At 37.6% G+C, this 21,968-nt stretch overlaps 1 protein-coding gene across 4 annotated transcripts in view; it reads left to right on the top strand.

Moving 5' to 3' along the window:
* LOC124644418 (la-related protein 1B-like) overlaps nucleotides 1–21,968 on the top strand; it is a 103,855-nt gene that overhangs the window by 7,220 nt on the left and 74,667 nt on the right. For 3 of the 4 annotated variants that reach the window (XM_047183745.1, XM_047183747.1, XM_047183748.1), the window contains exon 2: nucleotides 9,308–9,328. The exons of the other annotated variant lie outside the window; for it this stretch is intronic. In XM_047183745.1, the coding sequence (XP_047039701.1) occupies nucleotides 9,308–9,328 (21 nt within the window). The remainder of the gene's footprint in view (nucleotides 1–9,307; nucleotides 9,329–21,968) is intronic. 4 annotated transcript variants of the gene reach the window in all.

Consider the following 21,968-nt stretch of genomic DNA (forward strand, 5'->3'; position numbering starts at 1 on the left):
TACTCCGAAGTTAGCAGTTTGGCTTCCCGCTTGCAGCTACATCCGGTTAGACTGGAAGCCGACCCCAACATAGTTGGGAAGAAGGCTCGGAGGATGATGATGCTTGCTTAGTACATAGTGCTCTGTTCAAACATGTCAAAGTTACTGGGTCCTTAGGTCGTAGTGGCACGAAGTCGCTTCTAGACACCGGGTTTCGGGGCGGCGGGATTGTTCGGAAAAGTTACCACGGCCCTGGCACATAAAAGGCCTACGACGGAACACGACGGTTTTTAGTCAGTAAGAGTCTGACACTCCCTCGCTGCTAAACCCACAGCAGGAGGTGTCAGGGGGGGGTTTCGGTAGACCGACTAGGACTATAGGTCGTGTTGAGGGAATGATATCCTGTTCCTGAGAAACATCGACTGCCCTTTTGATTTCACGTCGCGTGCTCTTCTTGCTCACTCGTAGCATCAGCCGTTAATGTAGCTACTTGAAGTTAGAATCTTTTGTTTTCTGTGTATTTGATAGGCGTGTAATCTTGATGACCCATCAAATGAATCATGAGGGTGTGTCAGACTTTTAACTGACTAGAACACGCCCATGTTCCTTCTGGAGAACTCGGTGTACCAAGGATTGGCGTTGCTTAACCTTATGAACGATTTTTTTTTTCTAGGAAATAATTTAAGCAAAAAAAAGAACATCATCAGCAACCTAGCTTTTTCCAACTATGTTGGGGTTGGCTTCCAGTCCAAACAAATGCATCTGAGTACCGGTGTTTTAGAAGGAGCGACTGCCTCTCTGACCTCCTTCACCTAGTTACCCAGGCAACCCAACACCGGACTGTTATATGTCCTGTATTTTAGGCAAAAAATATAGGACATAAAACTGTCCTATTGCCCAACTGTGACAAATAAAACTGTAAAATTCAGTCATTGTCACAATTTATAATGTAAATTAAATCGACGTAACGAAGTCACGACTGTATGTAAAACGTATGTATAATATGTATAATGCTTAAACATATATGTTTGCGTCACCCAGCGTGACATAACATGTGATAATTTTGAGGTTATGTATCCTTATCAGCTTTTAAAATATCGGTGCGATTCGATTTCGTGTGCTGAGTCCGAAATCGCAATGTAGAACATAGAGTAGTAGCGATTTTTTTTTCGTGTTTTGCGCGGGAGTTTTGACGTTTGGGTTTACAAGATGGCGGGGGTTTCAAATCGTTATTGCAAAATTCCTTTTTAGATATTTACTTACTTATGTATTTTAAATTAATGATGATATCGCTGTGGTGATTAACGCTCAATCCTCCGTGCGAGAGGTGGCCGCAGCCCAGCAGTGGGACGATAAAAAGGCTAAAATAACTTATATTTAGAAAAAAAAGAAACAAAAATGCTTTTATATAAAAATGTACTCGATACATGACTGATTTAGACTTTGTAAAAACCTACCTAGCAGCTGAAAACTGCCTATAAACTAGAATACACATGTTTTCAAGCTGTGGTTTGCGTTGTATCAGATAGATGGCGTTAGTTGGTACCTCGAATAAATATTGTGAAGGAATTTGCATAAAGTAATTATTCTTATCTTGTTCTGTATAACATATACTGCATTTGTAATTCGAATGTATTGAAAATATAGGTTTTTATGTTTTTAAAGCAGTATTAAGTTAGTTGAGGTTGGTGAATATTTTCGATTTTATTTTACGTATTGATACTGAACGCGAATTAGCGCTATGTATTCAAAAAATATGCTGACTAGTGGCTTTACCCGCATTAGAGGGAACTTGTTCCCTTAGCCGAACAAAATATAGGCTATGTTACTAGGGTACTAGTCTGGCTTCCCAACAGAGAAAGCATTTTTCAAATAGGCTCACTGATTTCGGAGTCTTCAGGGTACCTACAAATAAAACAATATTTCCTTTAGAAAACTAGTATATAATGAACCTATTCACTCGGTTAATATCACCCTTACATGAAGGATCTTTATTACGACTGCACTTTAAATACAAAATACATCTATGACTAAACATTTAAGGAAAATAATCGTAGAAACAGGCATGTCTAAAAGTAAAGAAAGACACCATATTACATGTCATCAAACACGTGTCTATTCGATAAGATAATTTTACAAAAAGGATTGATAAATTGAATGAAAGTAATAATGAATTAAATATTCTGGTCTTTAGGTTGTTCACCCATACTAGCTTACCTACCTACCTAGATAGGGAAACATGATTTTGACTTGTAATTTGCGCGTTTGCACCTACGTTCTTGTGTGATAAATTATAAATTGGCTTTCTATTGGTAAAGGAATATTCAACATCGGTTCTGTAGGTTCTGAGATTCATTCATCAATTTAAAAGCCCAGCTCTTGTCGGTACAGCTCTTTCCCTTTACGCCTACACCTGAACTTCCTTATACGGCACAACATTCACATTCTCTTTAATTTGCTTGATGTAGCTATACCTTGGACGATTCCTTCCCCTCTTTCCTTCGACTTTTCCATCCACGGTGTTTTTGATAAAATCGTCGTGACGTTTAAGGTGTCCCATCATTTTTCAACTCCTGTTCTCTACAATTTTGCCTGTAGACGACAAACTGTAGGTCCCGGCTGTCATTGAACGTCTTTGGCAGTCGTTACGGGTAATCAGAAGCCAGTAAGTCTGGTAACCAGTCTTTAGCCCGGGTGTAACTGGGTTGAGAAGTTCGGATAGGCAGTCGCTCCATATAAAGCACTGGTACTCAGCTGCATCCGGTTAGACCCAGTCTAACCCCAAAATAGTTGGGAGAACGCTTGGCAGATGATGATCGATGAACTTTAGAAGTATAATAGTTCAGGAAATCTATATAGGATTTTCGGAGCTGACCATTATAGCGCCAATTTATGAATATACCTCTAAAAGTGTTGTTAAAATTATCAAGTCACACATTTTCGATTATAGATAAATAAAGATAGTGTTCAAGTATTTGAATAGAAACTAATTTAAAAACTGCTACCTGCTTTTAAATAGTCGAAAGTAAGATTACGTACTCGATTAGATATGAATTCATTGCGATAGGAAAATCCTACATAATTAAGCGGCCTTGAATTCAGATTATAATTGGTTTTTTATTAGTTTAATCTTAACACTAACAGTTTTTATGAATAGTGCTGTAATTCTGAAACATTAAAATTTATTTTAATCTGTATTTTTCGGATCGTGTAAGGCCCAAACTCCACTAAAGCGGAGCGGAGAAGTTTTTAAACAACCAATAGAATTTCGTTATTTTAAACATCTTATCTCCGACCCGCTCAGTAGTATCTCGGAGTGGAGATATTCTATTGATTGTTTAAAAATGTATATGTTTTGCTTTGGTAGAGTTTGGGCCTAAGGATGCGTTGTAACCAAACGAACAGCCATAGAATGCTCTTTTTTACCCTACTACCAAGAAAGGTTATGTTATAGATCATTGTTCATTTGGTTGAAGCGCACTCTTTACACTCCGTTTTTGCCGAATTCAGCAAAACTATGACACGATACTCAAGTACCTAATCTACTTTTAGTACCCAGTAGTGAAAGATTTTACGTTCCATTACGCCAATTCACATCTGTGTGGGTGAACTCTAAAGCTGATGTAATGTCTACTCCATTTTCACAGTAATATTCTGACGTCATATACTTCCGATCTAGAAAATTTTGCTAGGAAACTGTCACGGCACATTATGTCTCAAATATGTTAAACAGATATTGGTGCTCATGAGCTGTATTTTAATTGTGAATCTGAGGGTCTAATGACGTTAGTTAAGACTGATTTTAGAGCTGTCTTCCCCATCTTCTGGGCCTACGTTTGAGTATTGGTATATTTTCGACTTCATAGCTCCCTGCAAGCATTACTATTAGGAAGACTCAAGTTTGGCAAACTGATTTCGGCAGCAGCTTGAAGCTTGCATTTGTGCCCGGTCAAAACCCTCATATCTGAGGGCACGGCAGTGCCCCAGCCAAGACTCGAGCAAAGCGGGCACGGCCGTACCATCTTTTCTCGAAGCGTTTCGCGGCTATTTCAGCCCCCTGTATCTTCCATGTGAACAAAGCTAGGAGTTTAGGTTTTCGATGACCAAGAGTAAGTATTAGAACAAGCTCAGTCTCAAAATTACAAGACATTTGAATAAATAGTTTACGAGTTATGAGCGATCAAAGTTACACCATTTTGTCACTGACTCACTCACTGACCGATCATCAAAAGTCTAAGGTACTTCTAGCAAACTTAGAACCTTCAAATTTGGCACCAAGATAGGTTATTAGCTACATATAAAGGGAAAATTATAAAAACCTTAAAACTTAATAAAAAAAATAGGAAACAAATTTATATTTGCGGTTTTTCAAGAACATTGTGTATGAATTTTGACTGCATTGATAACTTTGTTATTTATTTATGTACAAAATGTTACTATTTATTTTATTGTTACGTAGTGGTATATTGTTATTATGTATTAAATATACAACATATGAATAAAAAAGCTAGGTTTAAATGAAATAAATAATGATAAAATCTTTCATATTAATGCAGTGCGATAAACACTGCATGCTCGCTCGATAGATGGTGTTGTCCTGGTCTAAATCGCGCTATGGTTTCGTTACATAGCTTAGTATAAGTAGTACTTTAAAAAAAATCAAATAATTTCATGTGATAGCGCCATCTACCTCTGAAATAAATCTCTTTTATTCTAAAAGATATTCGATTAAAAAATTCGACAATTTCTAAATTTTTTAGGTTAAAAAAATATTGTTTACGCGCTACTTTAGGTGTACATATTTAGTTTGTTATATATTTAGTTAATTGCATGTAAGTTAATTTAATTTATTATATACTTAGAGAAGAAAGAGACCTACAAAAAAATAATTAGATCCCACCAAAAACATTAAATGTAAAAAAAAGCCAATCCTCTACGCAATTCCTCCACCGTAAAAAGTTTTGAGATCGCATAGAAGCCAAGTCCTGTTCTACTTTATTTGTAATAATAAATCAATATTTTGTGACTATTTCAATAGTTTTGTTCACATTAAAATAATACTGTCTTGGCCATGAGCACAACTTAAAAGTCGCTCCTTGAAATAATGTGTAAATACCATTGAATTGATAAATTCTATATGGACATGATTTTACGATTGGACTGATTATGGACTGATTGGAATTTGAGATCACCATGGACTAAACATGCGCCATAGTACATGTGCAGTTCATTGATGTTGGATGATACTGACTGTCGGTCATTTAGTAACAATTGAATAAACTAAAAGTATTTAATTCTGTGATATTAAACTTCATGTTTGACTTTCACCTCTCCAAGATATGCTGTATTATATTTGTAGTTTATTGTGCTCATGGCCAAGTCAATATTATTGTAAAGTGAACGAAACTATTGAAATAGTCACAAAATATTGATTTATTATTACAAATAAAGTAGAACAGGACTTGGCTTCTATGCGATCTCAAAACTTTTTACGGTGGAGGAATTGCGTAGAGGATTGGCTTTTTTTTACATTTAATGTTTTTGGTGGGATCCAACTTATTTGATCATGAAAAGAAAAATTTAGGTGTATATCTACGATATGTAGTAGCTACAATTTACGTCATATGACCTCTAAAAACTACGAAGCAGAAATATCCAGTCCAATATTGCTAGCAAGAATTTTCTGCCTAGTCACCACCGCCCACTTCGAGAGATGTCGTCCACCTTTGTCCACGCCGTGACCTTTGGTTTCCTAAAGATTACTCAGCTTGGCGATGTCGTTATTCATATTTTTGTGTGTTTTTAGAGGTCGAAAAGGGCAAAGACTGGATTGTCATGCTCTGGGATATAAAATGAAGAGTTGTTTTTACTTCCCTGGAAATCTCGTGGCTAAGTAACAGCTGCATGGATCGATCGTAAGGTTAAGGAACGCGTAGAGCATTAGATGGGTGACCATCTTGTCATGACGAGCTCCTCCGTGTTTCGGAAGGCACGTTAAATTGGTGGGTCCCAACTGTTATCTGAACATCTTTGGCAGTCTTTACGACCAGCAAGAGTACGGACTGGAAGCCAATGTAGTTAGCTAAATAAATAGAACAAATAAAAGGCTGGAAGATGATGAGACTGACTTCTTTTTTGCCGATGATTCGATTTTTCAGATCTGCATAAGCCTCTCGTTTTTATGAGTCGCGTTTTTACGCTGGCATTTTGAATACTGCAGACATGCAAAAACTATTGTCTGAAAACGGTGACTAGGGTGAATTCAAGTTCTTAAATCTACGTATTAATTTCATTGAATGTTACTTCATGCCTTGAAAAGGGTATTCTATGTCTATCGGTCCTGAGCAATTGGAACTGAGTTGATTTCGTATTACCTGAAAATAATATGTAGACGCCACTAGCTATCACAAGTTGTTACTACCTCTAATTCTATTTGTTTGTTTTCACGTATAGAGGCATCTTCCAATTAAATGTTTTTTCTTTTTCACTTAAAGGTGCCCGTACTTAATGAATACACATATGATCCAACTGACCTTCATACTCATGATTATCATCTTCCGAGCCTTTATCAAATATGTTAGGGTCGGCTTCCAGTCTAACCGGATGCAGCTGAGTACCAGTCTTTTACAAGGAACGACTACCTATCTGACCTCCTCAACCCAGTTACCCGGGCCACCTAAAACCTCTAACTGACCTGCATAGAAAACACCAATTAAATAAACATTCAATCATCATCGTCAGAATTTCATTCACTCTACAAATAAATGAGTACAAACAACAATAATGCCTATCGTAAAATCTTTACAGCTAAATCATCTAGCTAGCTTATCACCTGAAGGTTGGCATCACGCCAGGGTGTACGGCATACGTCACTTGGTGTCAACGCCTTGCTGACGTTGGCACTCTGATTGTCATTGGTTACCTTACCTACTTCGAGCGTTACTTTGCCAAAAATAGTGCCGTTCACCTTCATGTTATATTTTTGATAGTTTGTGTATGTTGTAGAATAGACCATCTATTCGATTAATTAGACCTTATTTTTAGCTGATTGTGTGATTGTCATCATGTTTAGGAGTTTAGAAATATTCTTTACTAGCCGTTTCCCCCAATTTTATTCTCGTCTCGTGGATACTACTTCTCGTACAAGGATAAAATATACTCGTCACACAGGGATAGTGTAGCTTCCTAACAGTGCAGTCGTTTTTCCTATGAGCTGATTTTAATTTGTTTTATAATAGTTTCCTTTGGTTACGGGAACAGATAAATTGGAGCCTCCGAAACCGGGAATAATCAGATTTAATTGATTCTAAGACGTTATTGACGTCCAAAAAGATGGGCTTACTATTTCATCCCTTGTCACTATACTCCTACTTCAAATTCCCATAAGCCCATGGATTGCAATTCCCATAGGCCCGTCGATAGAAAAGGTTATTTAACGAGTCGATCCCACCAATACATCAAAGTATGTCACAAGGTTTACATAAAGTGGATCGCGGTCACGCTTTTGATCTACCAAAGGTTGGGTCGAATATTGTTAGAAATAGGTGTTTTTATACATATAGTAACTGGTTGAAGGGTTCAGATAGGGCAGTCGCTTCTTGTAAAGCACTGGTACTCAGCTGATTTCGGATAGACTGGAAGGCGACCCCAACATAGTTGGGAAAAGGGCTCGGAGGATGATGATAGGTGTTTTTATATAGCTGTAGTTGTCCATATAGGGATAGATGAAAGGAGATGTAAAGTTTGCTGAAGGAATTACTTAGTTTCCTGGGTAAGCTCTTCTTTAGGATAGGATGGTGATGTAGCCTGGGTGGAGGAGGTAAGATAGGCAGTCGCTTCTTGTAAAGCACTGGTACTCCGCTGAATCTGGTTAGATTGGAAGCCGACCCCAACATAGTTTGGAAAAGGCTCAGAGGGTAATAAGGATGGTGATTATTTTAACCGATATTTGCCGATCTCCCACCGTTTCATCCGCGTCCTGTGCCCTGATAAAATATAAACCTATGTAACTCGGCAAGTGTGGAGCTTAATAGAATAGATTTTCTCCTTAAAAGCTAATTATAGATCTATATATCTGTCGTTATGTCTATGGAGAGATATAAAACTTCCAAGCCAACCATCCGGCTGAACGGTATTGTTTAGCGCGGACGTAAACTATGGAAAACATTCATATTAAGAAACATATATATTTTAAGAAATCACAGAGTTTTGAATTTGAAGAAAATCCTACAGCCGCCTTCCTTATGAATTGATATATAAGCTATCTATTTTTTTGTTTTCAAATCGTACCAGTAGTTCTTGGTATAAGAGCTTTCAAACAGCAAAACTATTCATCCAGATTATTTTAACTAATATTTTAGTTAACGAAGCATATTAATTAATACTCCGTGTAATACGTAGACAGTTTATATTCTTTATTACCCAAACATACGCCGACATTTTGTTTTTGACCTTGTCTGTTGGCATGTGTTACTATATTCTGGCTATTGGGTAGCTACGTCGTTTTGATATCGTTTTGTGAAAGAAACTTATCATCTGCCCAGCCTTTTCCCAACTATGTTGCGGTTGACTTCCAGTCTCACTGGATCATGCAGCAGTGAATCGAACTCACTCGATCGCTAGGTGCACCAAAACAGAGCAGAAAGAAGTTCTTAAACAACCAATAGGATTTCATCATTCATGACTTTGTTTCGGATGGCACGTTAAACTGTAGGTCCCGGCTGTCATTGAACATCCTTGATAGTCGTTACGGGTAGTCAGAAGCCAGTAAGTCAGACACCAGTCTAACCAAGGGGTATTGGGTTGTCCGGGTAACTGGGTTGAGGAGGTCAGATAGGCAGTCGCTTCTTGGTAACTCTTCTGGTACTCAGCTAAATCCGGTTAGACAGGAAACCGACCCCAACATAGTTGGGAAAAAGGCTCGGAGGATGATGAATTTCATCATTCAAACATCTGACTCCGCCCACTCTGTAGTATCCCTGAACGGAGGAATTCTATTGGTTGTTTAATTTCTTCTCCTCTTTGGTGGCGTGTTTCGGCTCTATTGCTGCTTTTTAACCGGTATTCCAAATGAAATAAGTCTCCCTAGTTAATGCATGTTTAAACTGCAATATTCTTGTTTCACGAAAGAATGATATGTATATGTATCGGTTATCCATCCATCTATATGAGTTATTATTTTCTATATCGGGTTTCCAAATCATTTTCCATCACACCGTAGATTGCTTCACCATAATTCCATTAAAACGATCATGCTTTGTGTTTGTGGCTTTGTTTTTCAAAATTTTGGTATAGCGCGCTTGTAACTAAACACGTTCATTTGTTTCAGACCTCAGACACCCCATTGCAGGTATGTTGTAGTTCTACCCTCATTTCTTTATTATATTTATTTATATCAAAGATGTCTTGTCTCACGAAAGCGGGTGAACCTTGCTTGTGTGTGTGAATGTACATGCACACTATCTGTGTGTGTCTCGCGTCTCGACCACTAGTGAGCGCTCCCGAGCTTACGCATACGAAGACAATGTGTATGTACATTTACACACACACGTATGACTTACATGCTTTCGTAAGATGAAACATCTGTAACTGCCTTGATGGTGTAGTGGTCATGAGCGATTGCCGAACATGTAATCTTCTGGCCAAGATTGATAGGATTTAAGTGATCCTTAAATATCTTCAGACGACTTGGTCTAACCGAATGCAGCTGAATACCACTTGCTAGTGTTTTACATAGAACGACTGCCTATCTGACCACCTCAACCCATTTACCTAGGCAACCTGATATCCCTTAGAAACGACCCTGCTAAGCTTTGCTTAACCTTAAGATTAAGCGACCTGTGCCGCATAAAACAACGAAAGTAAGACATCAATATCCACCTGCCCTTATCCCAATTCAGGGCCAACAGATCCTGTTTTTCTATATTTCTCTTCTAGAATTTGGATTTAATAGCCAAATTGTCTTCCACACAATCCCCATATTGTTTCTGTGGCCGTCCTCTTCCTCTGTATCCGTTATACTACATTATACATAGTAGTTCCGTCAAATGTATCCTCCTAAAACTCTTCCAACACGTATAGTTACCGGCACGGATATTGAGCTCTCGGCGGAAGAGTGGGGATCGCTTTGCGCACTGTACACATAAGGCAATAAACCAATAAATCGCTTCTGCGCAGGTGAAGGTCAGGGCTCAATATCCGTGCCGATAACTATAATCTAATTTCTGTACATCACCGGAATACGGCTGACTATGAAAATAAACCACGGCTAAATATATGTGTGTGTAATATTAATGTGGCCGTGACAGTTTACGGCGTTCCGCCCAGGTATTGGGCCAAGAGTAAGGTCTTTTGATATGTTTTTGAAGTAGGCTGTCCTTGGTGGAGTAGTTCCAATTTTGATGTTTTTCATTCACCGTTCTTCTACCTTTACTCAAACTTTTAAAAAAATATTTCGAAATAAGCCTCTTTCGAAACCTGAAGCTAGTGGTACGGGTCTCATGGAGAAGAACCAGCAAGAAAATTCATAGCTGTTTCCCTAGGGCTCGGCTACGTCCCAAGGGAACATATACGCGTAATATAATAAAATATAGGCTTGTAATGGCATAACTGACGTTTGTTTTAGTATTTGTTGTTATAAGAGACAACATAAATATATCATCTGTGATAATTTCAACCGTCTATCACGAATCAAACTATATAGCCTGGAGATGTACACTTTTGTCTTAGTTATAAGTTCCTGTTTCACCCTTTGGGTATGGTTAAAACCGCACCATGTTTGGCAGTACACTAGTGCTTATGACCACTACAACAAGGAGGTATGGCTATGCTTTTTAAGTTGGGTGGCTTTCTCTATACCTTTTTGACATTTTCTTCCAAATGATTCTTTGTAAAGGTTTGGTTATTCTCGTAATACGTTACTAGCTTTTCCCCGTAGCTACTTCCTGCACCCGGACGAAAGTAGCCTATGTTCTTTATCAGGCTCTCGAATATCGTTTTAATACTTTGCGTAAGTAGACCGACGGAGTTATTTTCTCGTTTATATCATAAGTAAGTACTTAGCGAAATCCGTTGTAAGCAAACTTTGTTCGGGAAAGTAGCCTTGACATTACAAGCGAAATGTATTATGTAAGGAGTAAATACAGACAAGTGCTAAATATAGCTATGTGATGTCTGAACGTTTAGATGTGTCATACGGAAAATGTACTAAATTAAGTACGTTGTAATAAGGTTTGAATGCGACTTCTCTTTTGAACGAATGATTGGAGTCTTCTTAGTGAGTGAGCTGCAGATTTAACCACCTAACAAGCCCTAGTGTCTAGAGTTTTCTCAAATCCGCCTGACGTCCTCTGACGTGGAATTGTAACAACAACAATTGCTTCTGATAGCTTTCAAGTTTATGCATCGTCTTTGCGAGCTCTACCAGACACTGGTGTTTCACTATCAACTTCCAGACTCTAGACTGCTTTGTAAAAGTTTGTAAAACCCGCAAAGCGATTTCAAACCGATGTAGAAATTGAACCTGGGTTCCCATGCACCGCTTTGCTTCGACTAGGACACTGAGGCAATCTAAACTACGTTAACAAAGTACGGCTGCCATCTAAATCTTTTAAATCTGATTCATAAATTAATATTACTGTTCACTTACTCGTAAATAATATTAATTTATACTTACGCCACGGAAGTAATCTGACATGTAAAATATGTCCTAGTAGCACCATAATCATACAATTGTATGACGTAACATTGTCACAGCGTCTTCGATGTGAATAATAGAAAAACTATAACTTTATAGTCACACGGTTTAAATGCGTCATACGTCTGATTGTTATGTTAGACTTAGTTAAAGTAAAAACAGAAGAAAGAAATACAGCCTAGAGCATTTTGAATCCGTATACTGAGAAGTAATATATGCTATGTGGAAGATGAAAAAAATCTAAATATTTGCACGGCAGAAATGCCGAATATAATGAAACCCTTAGATGTTAAGAACTGATGTTAACTACCTATATTCTTGCAAATAAATATATCATTCATTCATTCATTCAATAAATTGAAAATCATTCATGACACGTAAAGATGGTCAAAGTTCACTACACGACTTTTCTAACAAGTCCCAAACACAGCTATGATACAATGTTCCATCATGAAGTTCCAGTTCATATCTTCCGGCTCCATCATTAGATCAGTTCGACTGTACCATATTATTGTATTAGAACTACATACGAACAAACCGTTCTATTTATAGCGTAGGTACTTATCTAAAACAGTTTATTTCTATGTAATGAAACTACTTCAGTTAGGGAAAAAAACTGTCAGGAGAGAACTTTAAGAAAGAACATGGATCTTTCATTATCTTGCAAAACGTCCACTTTGGACCACGTGGAGACCATGGACCAGCAAGCGAAGCGTAGGACGTCCACCAACAAGGTGGACAGACGATCTTATAAAAGGTCGCCGGAAGACGCTGGATGCAGGTCGCTTCCAACAGGTATCTGTGGAGATCTAAGGGGGAGGCCTATATGTTCAGCAGTGGACGTCCTGTGGCTGAGATGATGAAAACGTCATAAACAGCATTTATGAAGACATGACATTAAAATAAAACTAGATGAATATAGCAAAAACAAGCAGGATGTTTATTCTACGTCAAAAAAACATTCTACGTTAATATTACATCATTTACGTTTTACAGGTTTACAGCGTAGCCAGATTGGCTTTCAGCCAGCATTGCCAAAGAAATAGCTTAACAACATAGCTAACGAATGTTACTCTTAGAGTTTTATTTGTATGAGCTTTTTACCTAGTTGTCCGCATTTTGGGACTTGGTTTTCGCAGTCTTTCTTAGAGCACTTACCGAACCGAGTCTGGACCAAGTGTACATATTACCTTCTTAAAAAGTTTGTCCATGCAGTTTCTTGCCGGCTCTTCCCTAGGAGACCAAAGTTTTGGAACCGTGCAACTATTGTAACGTTTCATAGGAGCCTGCAAAGGCCTATTTGAAATAGAAATAGTAACTTCGATGCATTTTCAGTTGTCAAATCGCCGATTTGGCAAATGAGCTGTAATTTAATTTCATGGCTGATTAATGTTTGGTTATTGTTATAAATCTACCCAACCTTTCCTAAGTCATCATTTTTCAATCGACATAGAAAGGAGAAGAATTTGTCTACTTTTATATAGCTCTAGATGACTGTGGCAAAATAAGTTCAGCATCAACCCCAAGGGACCTATTTCTATCACCCCAAAATTAATTTTACGATTTTCTTTTGTTTTTGGCGGTTGTTTTTTCTTTTCTTTTGTTATTGTGTTGTGTTAGGTTAAAGATTATGTCATTGTAAGCTAGTGTCATTAAGAATATCTTAGAAGCTTACTTGATATGCCCATATTATTGCTGATTCTTTTGCCATAAGACCATTCATGTCAAACTAAAGCTAGATTCTATTGTTTCCAAGAGAATTATTCAAACATCTATGACACGTAACGGGAGGCCTTGAAACTTTATTGTTTTTAATATTGGTCGCACATGAATTCTCATGTGACGTCATTCCGTGAGACGATCATTAGCTCTCTATGGCTTCCCTCTAAGTCTGTGAACGTTTCATTAATGTGGCTAGTGGTTGTCTATTTTGGGAAAGTAACACTCTTTTTGGTGTTGTCAATACTGACTTTCTTTCATTTTCTATTTGTATAGGATCATTTTTCACAAACGTTTCGTTTATTCACTTGTTTTTTTATGAGTGTGTCTACTATGTTGGGTCTCCGGGGTTGTGCTGTGCAATTCTTAAATAAATATTCCATACTATTGAGCTAAATCAATATCCTAGTATTTCAATGAATGACCTCTTCCGTAGACTGAATCTTGGTCACAATTTTGCTGTCCCATTGCTACGCACAGGCATTTTTCATACAGAGAGGGAATGTTCGTTTATCAGATCAAGGCAGATTGGATTTTAGACTTAACTTAGATATTCCAGGTTTCCTCAAGTTATTTACCTTCACCTTTTCTTAGCCATTGGTGTCCAAAATATTTTCAATTTCTTATTTTATTGCAACAACATCTTATTCTACATTGTCTCAAATATTTAGTGTTAGCATTCTCACTAGTGTTTTGGATGTTTCCGGTGCGGCTTCTATATTTGTAAAGCTGTTCATTATTTATGTAAACTTTATGCTTTTTACGTCATTGGAGCACCAGAAATCATGTGACATTGTTTTAAGTAGCAGTTTCTTACACAATTTTGGATTTTAATGGAATTTTAATTCTTCATCTTAGATGTTTAATTGCAGACTAATTTGCTAGTTAGCATCTCTAATATCGAATTCATATCATCATGAATCATTAGTTTCTTCTTGTCTGTACCTGAAATAGCTTCCGCCAGCCTTTCCATCCGCTTCCCGGAACTAGTCCGTGCACTTGGATAATAGTGGTTTTTGATTTTTTGAGTGGCTTTTGGAAGCATGTTTAGCAGACTTTATTACTTTTCCAGGAAAAAATCAGCTTAATCTATATATCCTGATATTCTAAAGCTGAAGAGTTGCAAAAAGTTGTATAATCGCTCATCTCATGAATCTCATCAGCTTCTGTCATGATGAAAATATCTTCCAGTGTTAGATAGCTCATTTACCAAGGAAAGCAGTAGGCTACCTATAGTGTGTGGGAACAACTACCACGGGTTTGGGTGAAACCAATGGCTTAAGCTAGTAAGATATATTTAAGTGATTAAAAATATGCACTTAGATTCAATACAAGCAACATGAATCCAGTAACATTCCATACCGATGCCTTTAACCTCCTTCAAGCGAGAACCGTTTCCTAACCGATACACAATCGCCAGTTGTGATAAGAGCTGATAAGGTACACTTCCGGCTTGCATTTGTGCTAGTACTGGGTTTCTTAGCGGATTTTTTACCCTTTTTGTGGTAACTGTGTTTATGCCATTTTCAAATTACGATTAAGTAGGTTAGTGGCCGTTCCCAATATTCGATCTATCTGTGGTTTTGCTGACTGGAGATATAATTGTGGCATTAGTCTCAAACAAGTAATGTCAAATTTCTGTCTTCCTAGAAGACTGTCGAGATGTTCATTCGTCTCACCTTTTTTCTTCCAGTCTTCAGAACTTAACTTTCAACTAATTCTGGTCCTGGAATATAGATTAGGCTCTTTCAAGGGTTTTTGTTATACTAAATCATCAAATGACCCATCCCGCTGCAGGTGCAGCGTGAGGTCAGAACCCCACCATGTTCCTTCTTAAGCCCTTTATGTACCAAGGCAGCGGTAACTTCTTCGAACAATCTACTTCATTTTCAAACAAATCAATAACTACTAAGGATTGTACAAATAGCGACCGACCGTCGATCATTAAACAATAAATATGTGACTCCAAAGAAATAAATTGCTCGAACAACATTGGAAGTTCTGATAAAAGAATCCTTGGGTTTACATTACAACTCGTGATAAGGTGGTAGTCATCGATCAATGACGAATTTCAGATTGTAGACTTGGTATGATTTATGTTCTATAGTCTACTGTGATGGTGACGAGCCCATAAGAGACGTCTTCCGTATTTTGGAAGGCGCGTTAGATTTGTGGGTGCTGGTTGTCATTTGAACATCTTCAGCAGTTGTTTGGAAGTCATAAATCAGTAAGTTTGGCAACCAGTCTTATCAAGGAGTATTAGGTTGCCCGGGTAACTGGGTTGAGGAGGTCAGATAGGCAGTCGCTCCATGTGGCACACTGGCACTAAGCTGCATCCCGTAGACTGGAAGCCGACCCCAATAAAGTTAAGAAAGGCTAGATGCATGATGAGATGATCACACTGCAACATAAACATATGTAATGTCTCTGTCACTGTCACTCGATTTATCCATCAAAGCTATGCTGCTCTTGCCTCGGCCTTCAGTAGACCGATGCTGAGAGCGAGGAAGGTAGGAGGCCTCGGAACCTTACCGCCTATTCTTACGAGGCCGCGTGAAGATCGAGAAGTTTCTTCTCTAAACTCAAAACCTACCCCAAGATAATAAATAAATCTACTAACATTACGTAAACGATGCTCATTTGTTTAATAAGCTAACAATTTACTTATTACTAAGTTAGTGTGTCTATGTACTCAGTTACTGAGATAAAGTATGTCAGAATACTTCCTACTGGCTTATCAGCTAAGAGACAGGTCAAAGTCATTATTTTGTGTTAGTATTACTATCTGAAGACGGTTCCCAATATTCTATCTGTTGATTTGCTTACTCATCCTCCGAGCCTTTTTCCCAAATATGTTGGGGTCGGCTTCCAGTCTAACCGGGTGTAGCTCAGTACCAGTGCTTTACAAGGAGCGACTGTCCTATCTGACCTCCTCAACCCAGTGACCCGGGCAACCCAATACCCCGTGATTAGACTGGTGTCAAACTTACTGGCTTCTGACTACCCGTAACGACTGCCAAGGATGTTCAATGACAGCCGGGACCTACAGTTTAACGTTGATTTGCTTCATCATCATCATCATCATCAACCTATCGCAGTCTACTGCTAGACATAGGCCTCTCCAAGTGTACGCCACTGAGATCGATTTTCGGCTTCTCGCATCCAGCTCCTGCCAGCGGTCTTGCGCAAGTCATCACTCCACCGTTGCTTACTGGAGATAAAATTTTGATGTTAGCCTCGTACAAGTTGTTTCAAATTCCTATCTGTAGTAAGTGAGACAAGAGATAGATAGAATATTGGATACGGCTCTAAGTGCGCTTTTTATTTTATTTTTGTCACGTAGAAGTTAAATTTTCTGGTTTTTTCCTAAGATTTAGGGCCTTGAACCCGGTTTAAAAGATACTGACTGTTTCACTCGCATCCTGAGGGAACTTTACGTTAATAACGTAGATTTATATTAGTAAAATATTTTCAAATTCGGCTCAGTAGATCCAAAGATTGCCCCTTACAACGTCATAAACTTTACTTCTTAATTATATTCATCATCATCATCTGCCTAGCCTTTTCCTAACTATGTTAGGGCAGGCTTCAAGTCTAACCGAATGCATCTGAGCACCAGTGTTTTACAAGGAGCTCTGACTGACCTCTCCAACCCAGTTATCCGGGCAATCCTTAGGTAAACCGGTTGTCAGACTTACTGGCTTCCTCTTTTATAATATTGGAATAGAAATATAATACATAAAAAGAAATAAAGCTATTCGCACAACTCTAGTTATAGGGTTGTTTCCAATTTTCGGAAATCTATTTAGATAGCTTCTAAATAATTTTAAGATCACCCTCTCTTTCATTTTTCGTCTCAAATCTTTTTATTTTTTATGTATTACATGTTTTTCTATTTGTCTTAAAATATTACTCAGAAAACGCTAGATCACGTGACTGTGACGTCAACGTTCTCTGTTCATTCCTTTACATTTTAAAGCACATCTAACGAGAAAAAACTAACATACCAACTAATGGATTTCTTAATTTTAATAATGTATTTTTATAAAATAGCTACAAAAACTATAATATTTTATACATATAGATTATTTTTATACATTTGCACAAAAATAAAATAACTCAAATGTTTTGAGTTGTGTACGCGGAAAAATGAAATGGTGCAAAGAAACGTAAAGTTTGTGTTTATTTATATTGAGGTTATGTTTGTGTCCGCGTTCGAAAAGATTTGATGCTTTTTAAAAAAACTTAAATTAAATGAATGTCTACAAGGTTTGTGTTGTACGAGACTGTGGAAATACGACCATTAGTGCTCTAAATAAACTGTTCATCCACGTACCGCTGAATAAAAATCTTGGTTATTGGCAAAGAATTGAGCGACCATAAAAGAGTCTACTTTTGGCAGATTGGAACTATCAGGTTTCATAAATCCTTTCTCCATAATTCTTTAGCAGTTGTATCACTTAAATGCAATTAACACACAGAACTTCACAGAAGCAAATAAACAAAACATTAATTCTGAGGTTATTTCGATATATCTGTCACTGTCAAACACTTGTCATTGTCAAATATAGAAAGGATGACGTCATCGGTCTCTTCTCGTCGTTTTTAATGGCGTGACGTCACAGGCTCAAAATTAAAATTTCATAAATTAATTAAAAAATATATGGTCAGTTATAAATAATATAATATAGCTTATCGTGTTTCTAGTTTTGTGAACTTTCGTTGCATTTATTTAATTTTAACTAAATAAATACTAGGAAACAACCCTATTGGTCAATTATTTAAGACATAGATAACCTATGTCTTAACTTTTTTCACACATTTCAGCTATCCACGTGTAGACCACCTAAGTTTTTGTTCTCCCTTCATATTCAATGTCACCAGGATATTATAATTTAAGCACAAAAACTACTTACATCACAACAAATATAAGATAATCTAATGTCAATAACCTATCACAAGATTTGGCGGCAAAAAACGGTCCGCCATCTTGATTTTTTTGCCTCCATTTCTATTCTGGTTCTTGTGCGTTGTGGGCCTTAAAATTTGCGACTTATAATTAGGTATGACTAATATTAAGTGTTCTTTAATTCTTTTCTCTATGGGAAGATCAATGCGTAATTAAGTAATAAGAATTGAATTTATGTATCGTAACTGATTTAATTAATAGGAACCTTTAGTAGTTACGGTTGATAAGCTTTCACGGTGTAACCACAAATGGCTGAATTAATTAAGATGAAATGTAATTTGGTGATACATTTGGATATTTAAAGACGAGGTAGGTCCCAAGGGAGGTTGGTTGAACGAGGTTGAACCAGCTATTCCTACTTTTCCTGCTGTACTAAGTAACGAACACAAAGTTAACTGAAAAAAAGTTTACGGTTTCAAACTATTTAGGTGTATTTCTTAAAAAACACCACCAGTCGCAAAAATCTTCATGTTTAGGTATTAAATATGAACGTGGCAGAGTAGACCGAAGAAAATTCATAAAGATTGCCTAAAAATTACCTGAATAAAAAGGTTGGAAATGTAAAAGTATGACAGTATGGAAGCCTAAAAAATATTGTACAGACTCCAAAATATTTAGAACAGACCAAGTACAATAAAAGTACCTTCTTTTTTTAATTCTCTTCACCTCGCCTTTTCCCATCTTTTATAGTGACGCACTTGACTCCCTGAAGGACATTTTCGATCGAGGTTATTGTACTTTCGAGATGTCCTTGAAAAGGCGTCTTTTGGCTACACGGACGGACTGGATTCGCGTGTATACTTGTTATAGAGTTCAGAAGGTATAGAGACGACAGAATTTAATTGTGTTGTTTTGTTTGAGAATTCTCGGTCATTAATTATTAAAGCTACTTAATTGTGTTACATCTAAAAATGTTAAGGTGTATATTTGTTTCGGTCAATCAATATGCATTTGAGATGTATTGACGTTGATAATGTGTATACCAACCTTCAATTAAAAACAAGATTGAAATAATCACGTAGAGAAGAAAATTAATGGCGTAATTACAAAAAAATACTGAAATTTTACACAACAACAAACACAAACAACAAAATTTTTGAACAACACAACAACACAAATTGCTTCTTTAATTTTTTTCTAACAAAACCATAAGTTTTTGTAACTAACACCATATTTTTTTTGTAATATTTATCAATTAATTTAAAACAATACATAATTAATTCTAAAGTTTATCTCTACAACTATTTAGTTAAACTAATATTGCTTCGCAAAATAACCCTTGCAAGTTTCGATCTGAACATTCGCAGTGTTTTCGACTAATCGAATAACATAGGGTAGGTCCTACCCCAGTGTAGGCACGTAGGGTTAGCTACCCTTGTATTGTAAGGGAGTTATTATTAACAACGGCCGGTGTATTGCAAAATTTTTAGGGTCCATTTTTTGGTTGAACTGCGCCTAGATTCGGTTATTTTTACTAAGGAGTGAAAATTAAGAGCGATTTACTGAAAAAAAAATTGTATCGAAAGGGTCTTGTTTGGGTACCTTCGTTTATGCAATCTCAGATGAGTCAAACTTGTTCACAACTTTGACGTTCATAAGTGCTTGTAAAGGAATAAATAAAATAAAATTATTTGACTTTGCGGAAGGCACGATAAATTGGTGGGTCCCGGCTGTCATTTGAACATCTTTGGCAGTCGTTACGGGTAGTCAGAAGCCACAAAATCTGACAACCAATCTTACTAAGGGGTTTGGTTGCCCGGGTAACTGGGTTGAGGAGGTCAGATAGGTAGTTGCTCCATGTAGCACACTGGTACTCAGCTGCATCCAGTTAGACTGGAAGCCGACTCTAATGGAGAAGATTGTGAGCAGATGATGATGAAATTAATACATAAACTTCTGCTTCTCATATATCCCGATTCTCGCCTACCCCGAGGTCACATAATCTCGTACAAAACATGTTGATTGTTTTATTCGCAGCACCACGGTTTGGGCAACAATCCAAGCGTATAGAACTAAGGGCATCAAAGTCATTAATAGTTTTGTGAGACTGTTTGGTTTTCGGTTCAGTTATGAAGCTTGTTAACTGGGAATTTCCACTGAAAAAATATTAAAAAACTAGCTCTCGCTCACGGTTTCTCCCGAGATAATTGGTTCCCGTAGCTAGATGGTGACAAAAATCACCTGTCCTATGCCCCCCTCCCTGGTTTAAGCTACCTTCCCTCTAATTTTTAGGCTAAACGGTTCAGCCATTCTTTAGTTATACATATAGATTTTTGATAAAATGCTAGAATGTAGATAAGAGAGGAAGTCGTAGTGGTTCTGTCTGAGGTTAAAGGCTGATCTGGTGCCCTAACTACAGGACAGAACATATATGCTACAGGGTTTTAGGTCAGGCAAGTACTAATGTAACTTTCTAAGTGTATCTTGAACTTCAATGACCTTAGTAAACCTGAAGGAAAACATGTTGAGAAAACCTAGACTTTAAAGTCTGAAACCGCCTCAAGCAACCGTGAAAACTGAAATAACGGCTACACTGAAAACCGGTAAAAAACAATGTCTGGCAGCCAGTTAAATATTAACACATTCATCCATCTTAATTACTCGCTAACCGTCGCAGGCGCAGGTGGCTCCCACCTCGTGGCCTCCGACGATGCCCGACAAAAACCGAAGTGCTCATCGGCTTTTTATTTCAAACGCCGAACGTTGTCCTGTAAAAAAACCGGCCAAGTGCGAGTCGGAATCGCACGAAGGGTTCCGTACCATGATTTAGAAAATGAGCAAAAAAATCAAGTTTGTTATATTAAATATATTAATTGTTATATTGCCCCGCAAAATATTTATTGCATTCTAGTTTTCAGTATTTGTTGCGGCAACAGAAATACGTCATCTGTGAAAATTTCAACTCTCTAAGTATCATGGTTCATGAGATAAAGCCTGGTGACAGGCGGACGGATGGACAGAGGAGCGAAAACAATAGGGTCCCGTTTTACCCTTTGGGAACGGAACCCTAAAAAATGCTTCTTTTATTCAGACTTGTCCTCTCTCTGTCGTTCATTTGTTATTTTTGTATCCCCTATCTCTGCTGTATGCGATTATTCAGCCCGTGCCTTGATCCGTGAAGTTGTTTCAGTTTTATCACGCGATTGAACGGTATAGTTTAGATTATAATAATAATTGGTTATGGTAATGTTGGTAGGATGTTAATGTCATCATCTGGCTAGCCGTTTCCTTCTGGCGGTCCGTTTCCTGATGTATACTTGAAATTTAAGGCTGAGCTACTGCCTATCTAACTGATATATGAATCCAATATACCAAATCAAATTTAGTTGTTCCCCGCGGTTCCAGCCACGTTACGGGAGAACAATTTTCCGCAATCGAGTAAACAGCAGCCTCTGTCCTTTCCCAAACTCGTAGACTATAAGTAGGTAACTCTATCTGTCTGACTGACTCACGTTAAAACTACTGCATGGATTTTGATGAAACTTTGCAGTAACGTGGTTTATAATTAAGGGCTACTTCTTATCCACATTGCGGGAAGTAGTTCCCTCGGGACGCGGACAAAACCACGTGCGGAAGCTGTAGAAGCAATAAATAACCATGGTCGAT

Source organism: Helicoverpa zea, chromosome 30 (genome assembly GCF_022581195.2).
Source record: "Helicoverpa zea isolate HzStark_Cry1AcR chromosome 30, ilHelZeax1.1, whole genome shotgun sequence".
Lineage (NCBI taxonomy): Eukaryota > Metazoa > Arthropoda > Insecta > Lepidoptera > Noctuidae > Helicoverpa > Helicoverpa zea.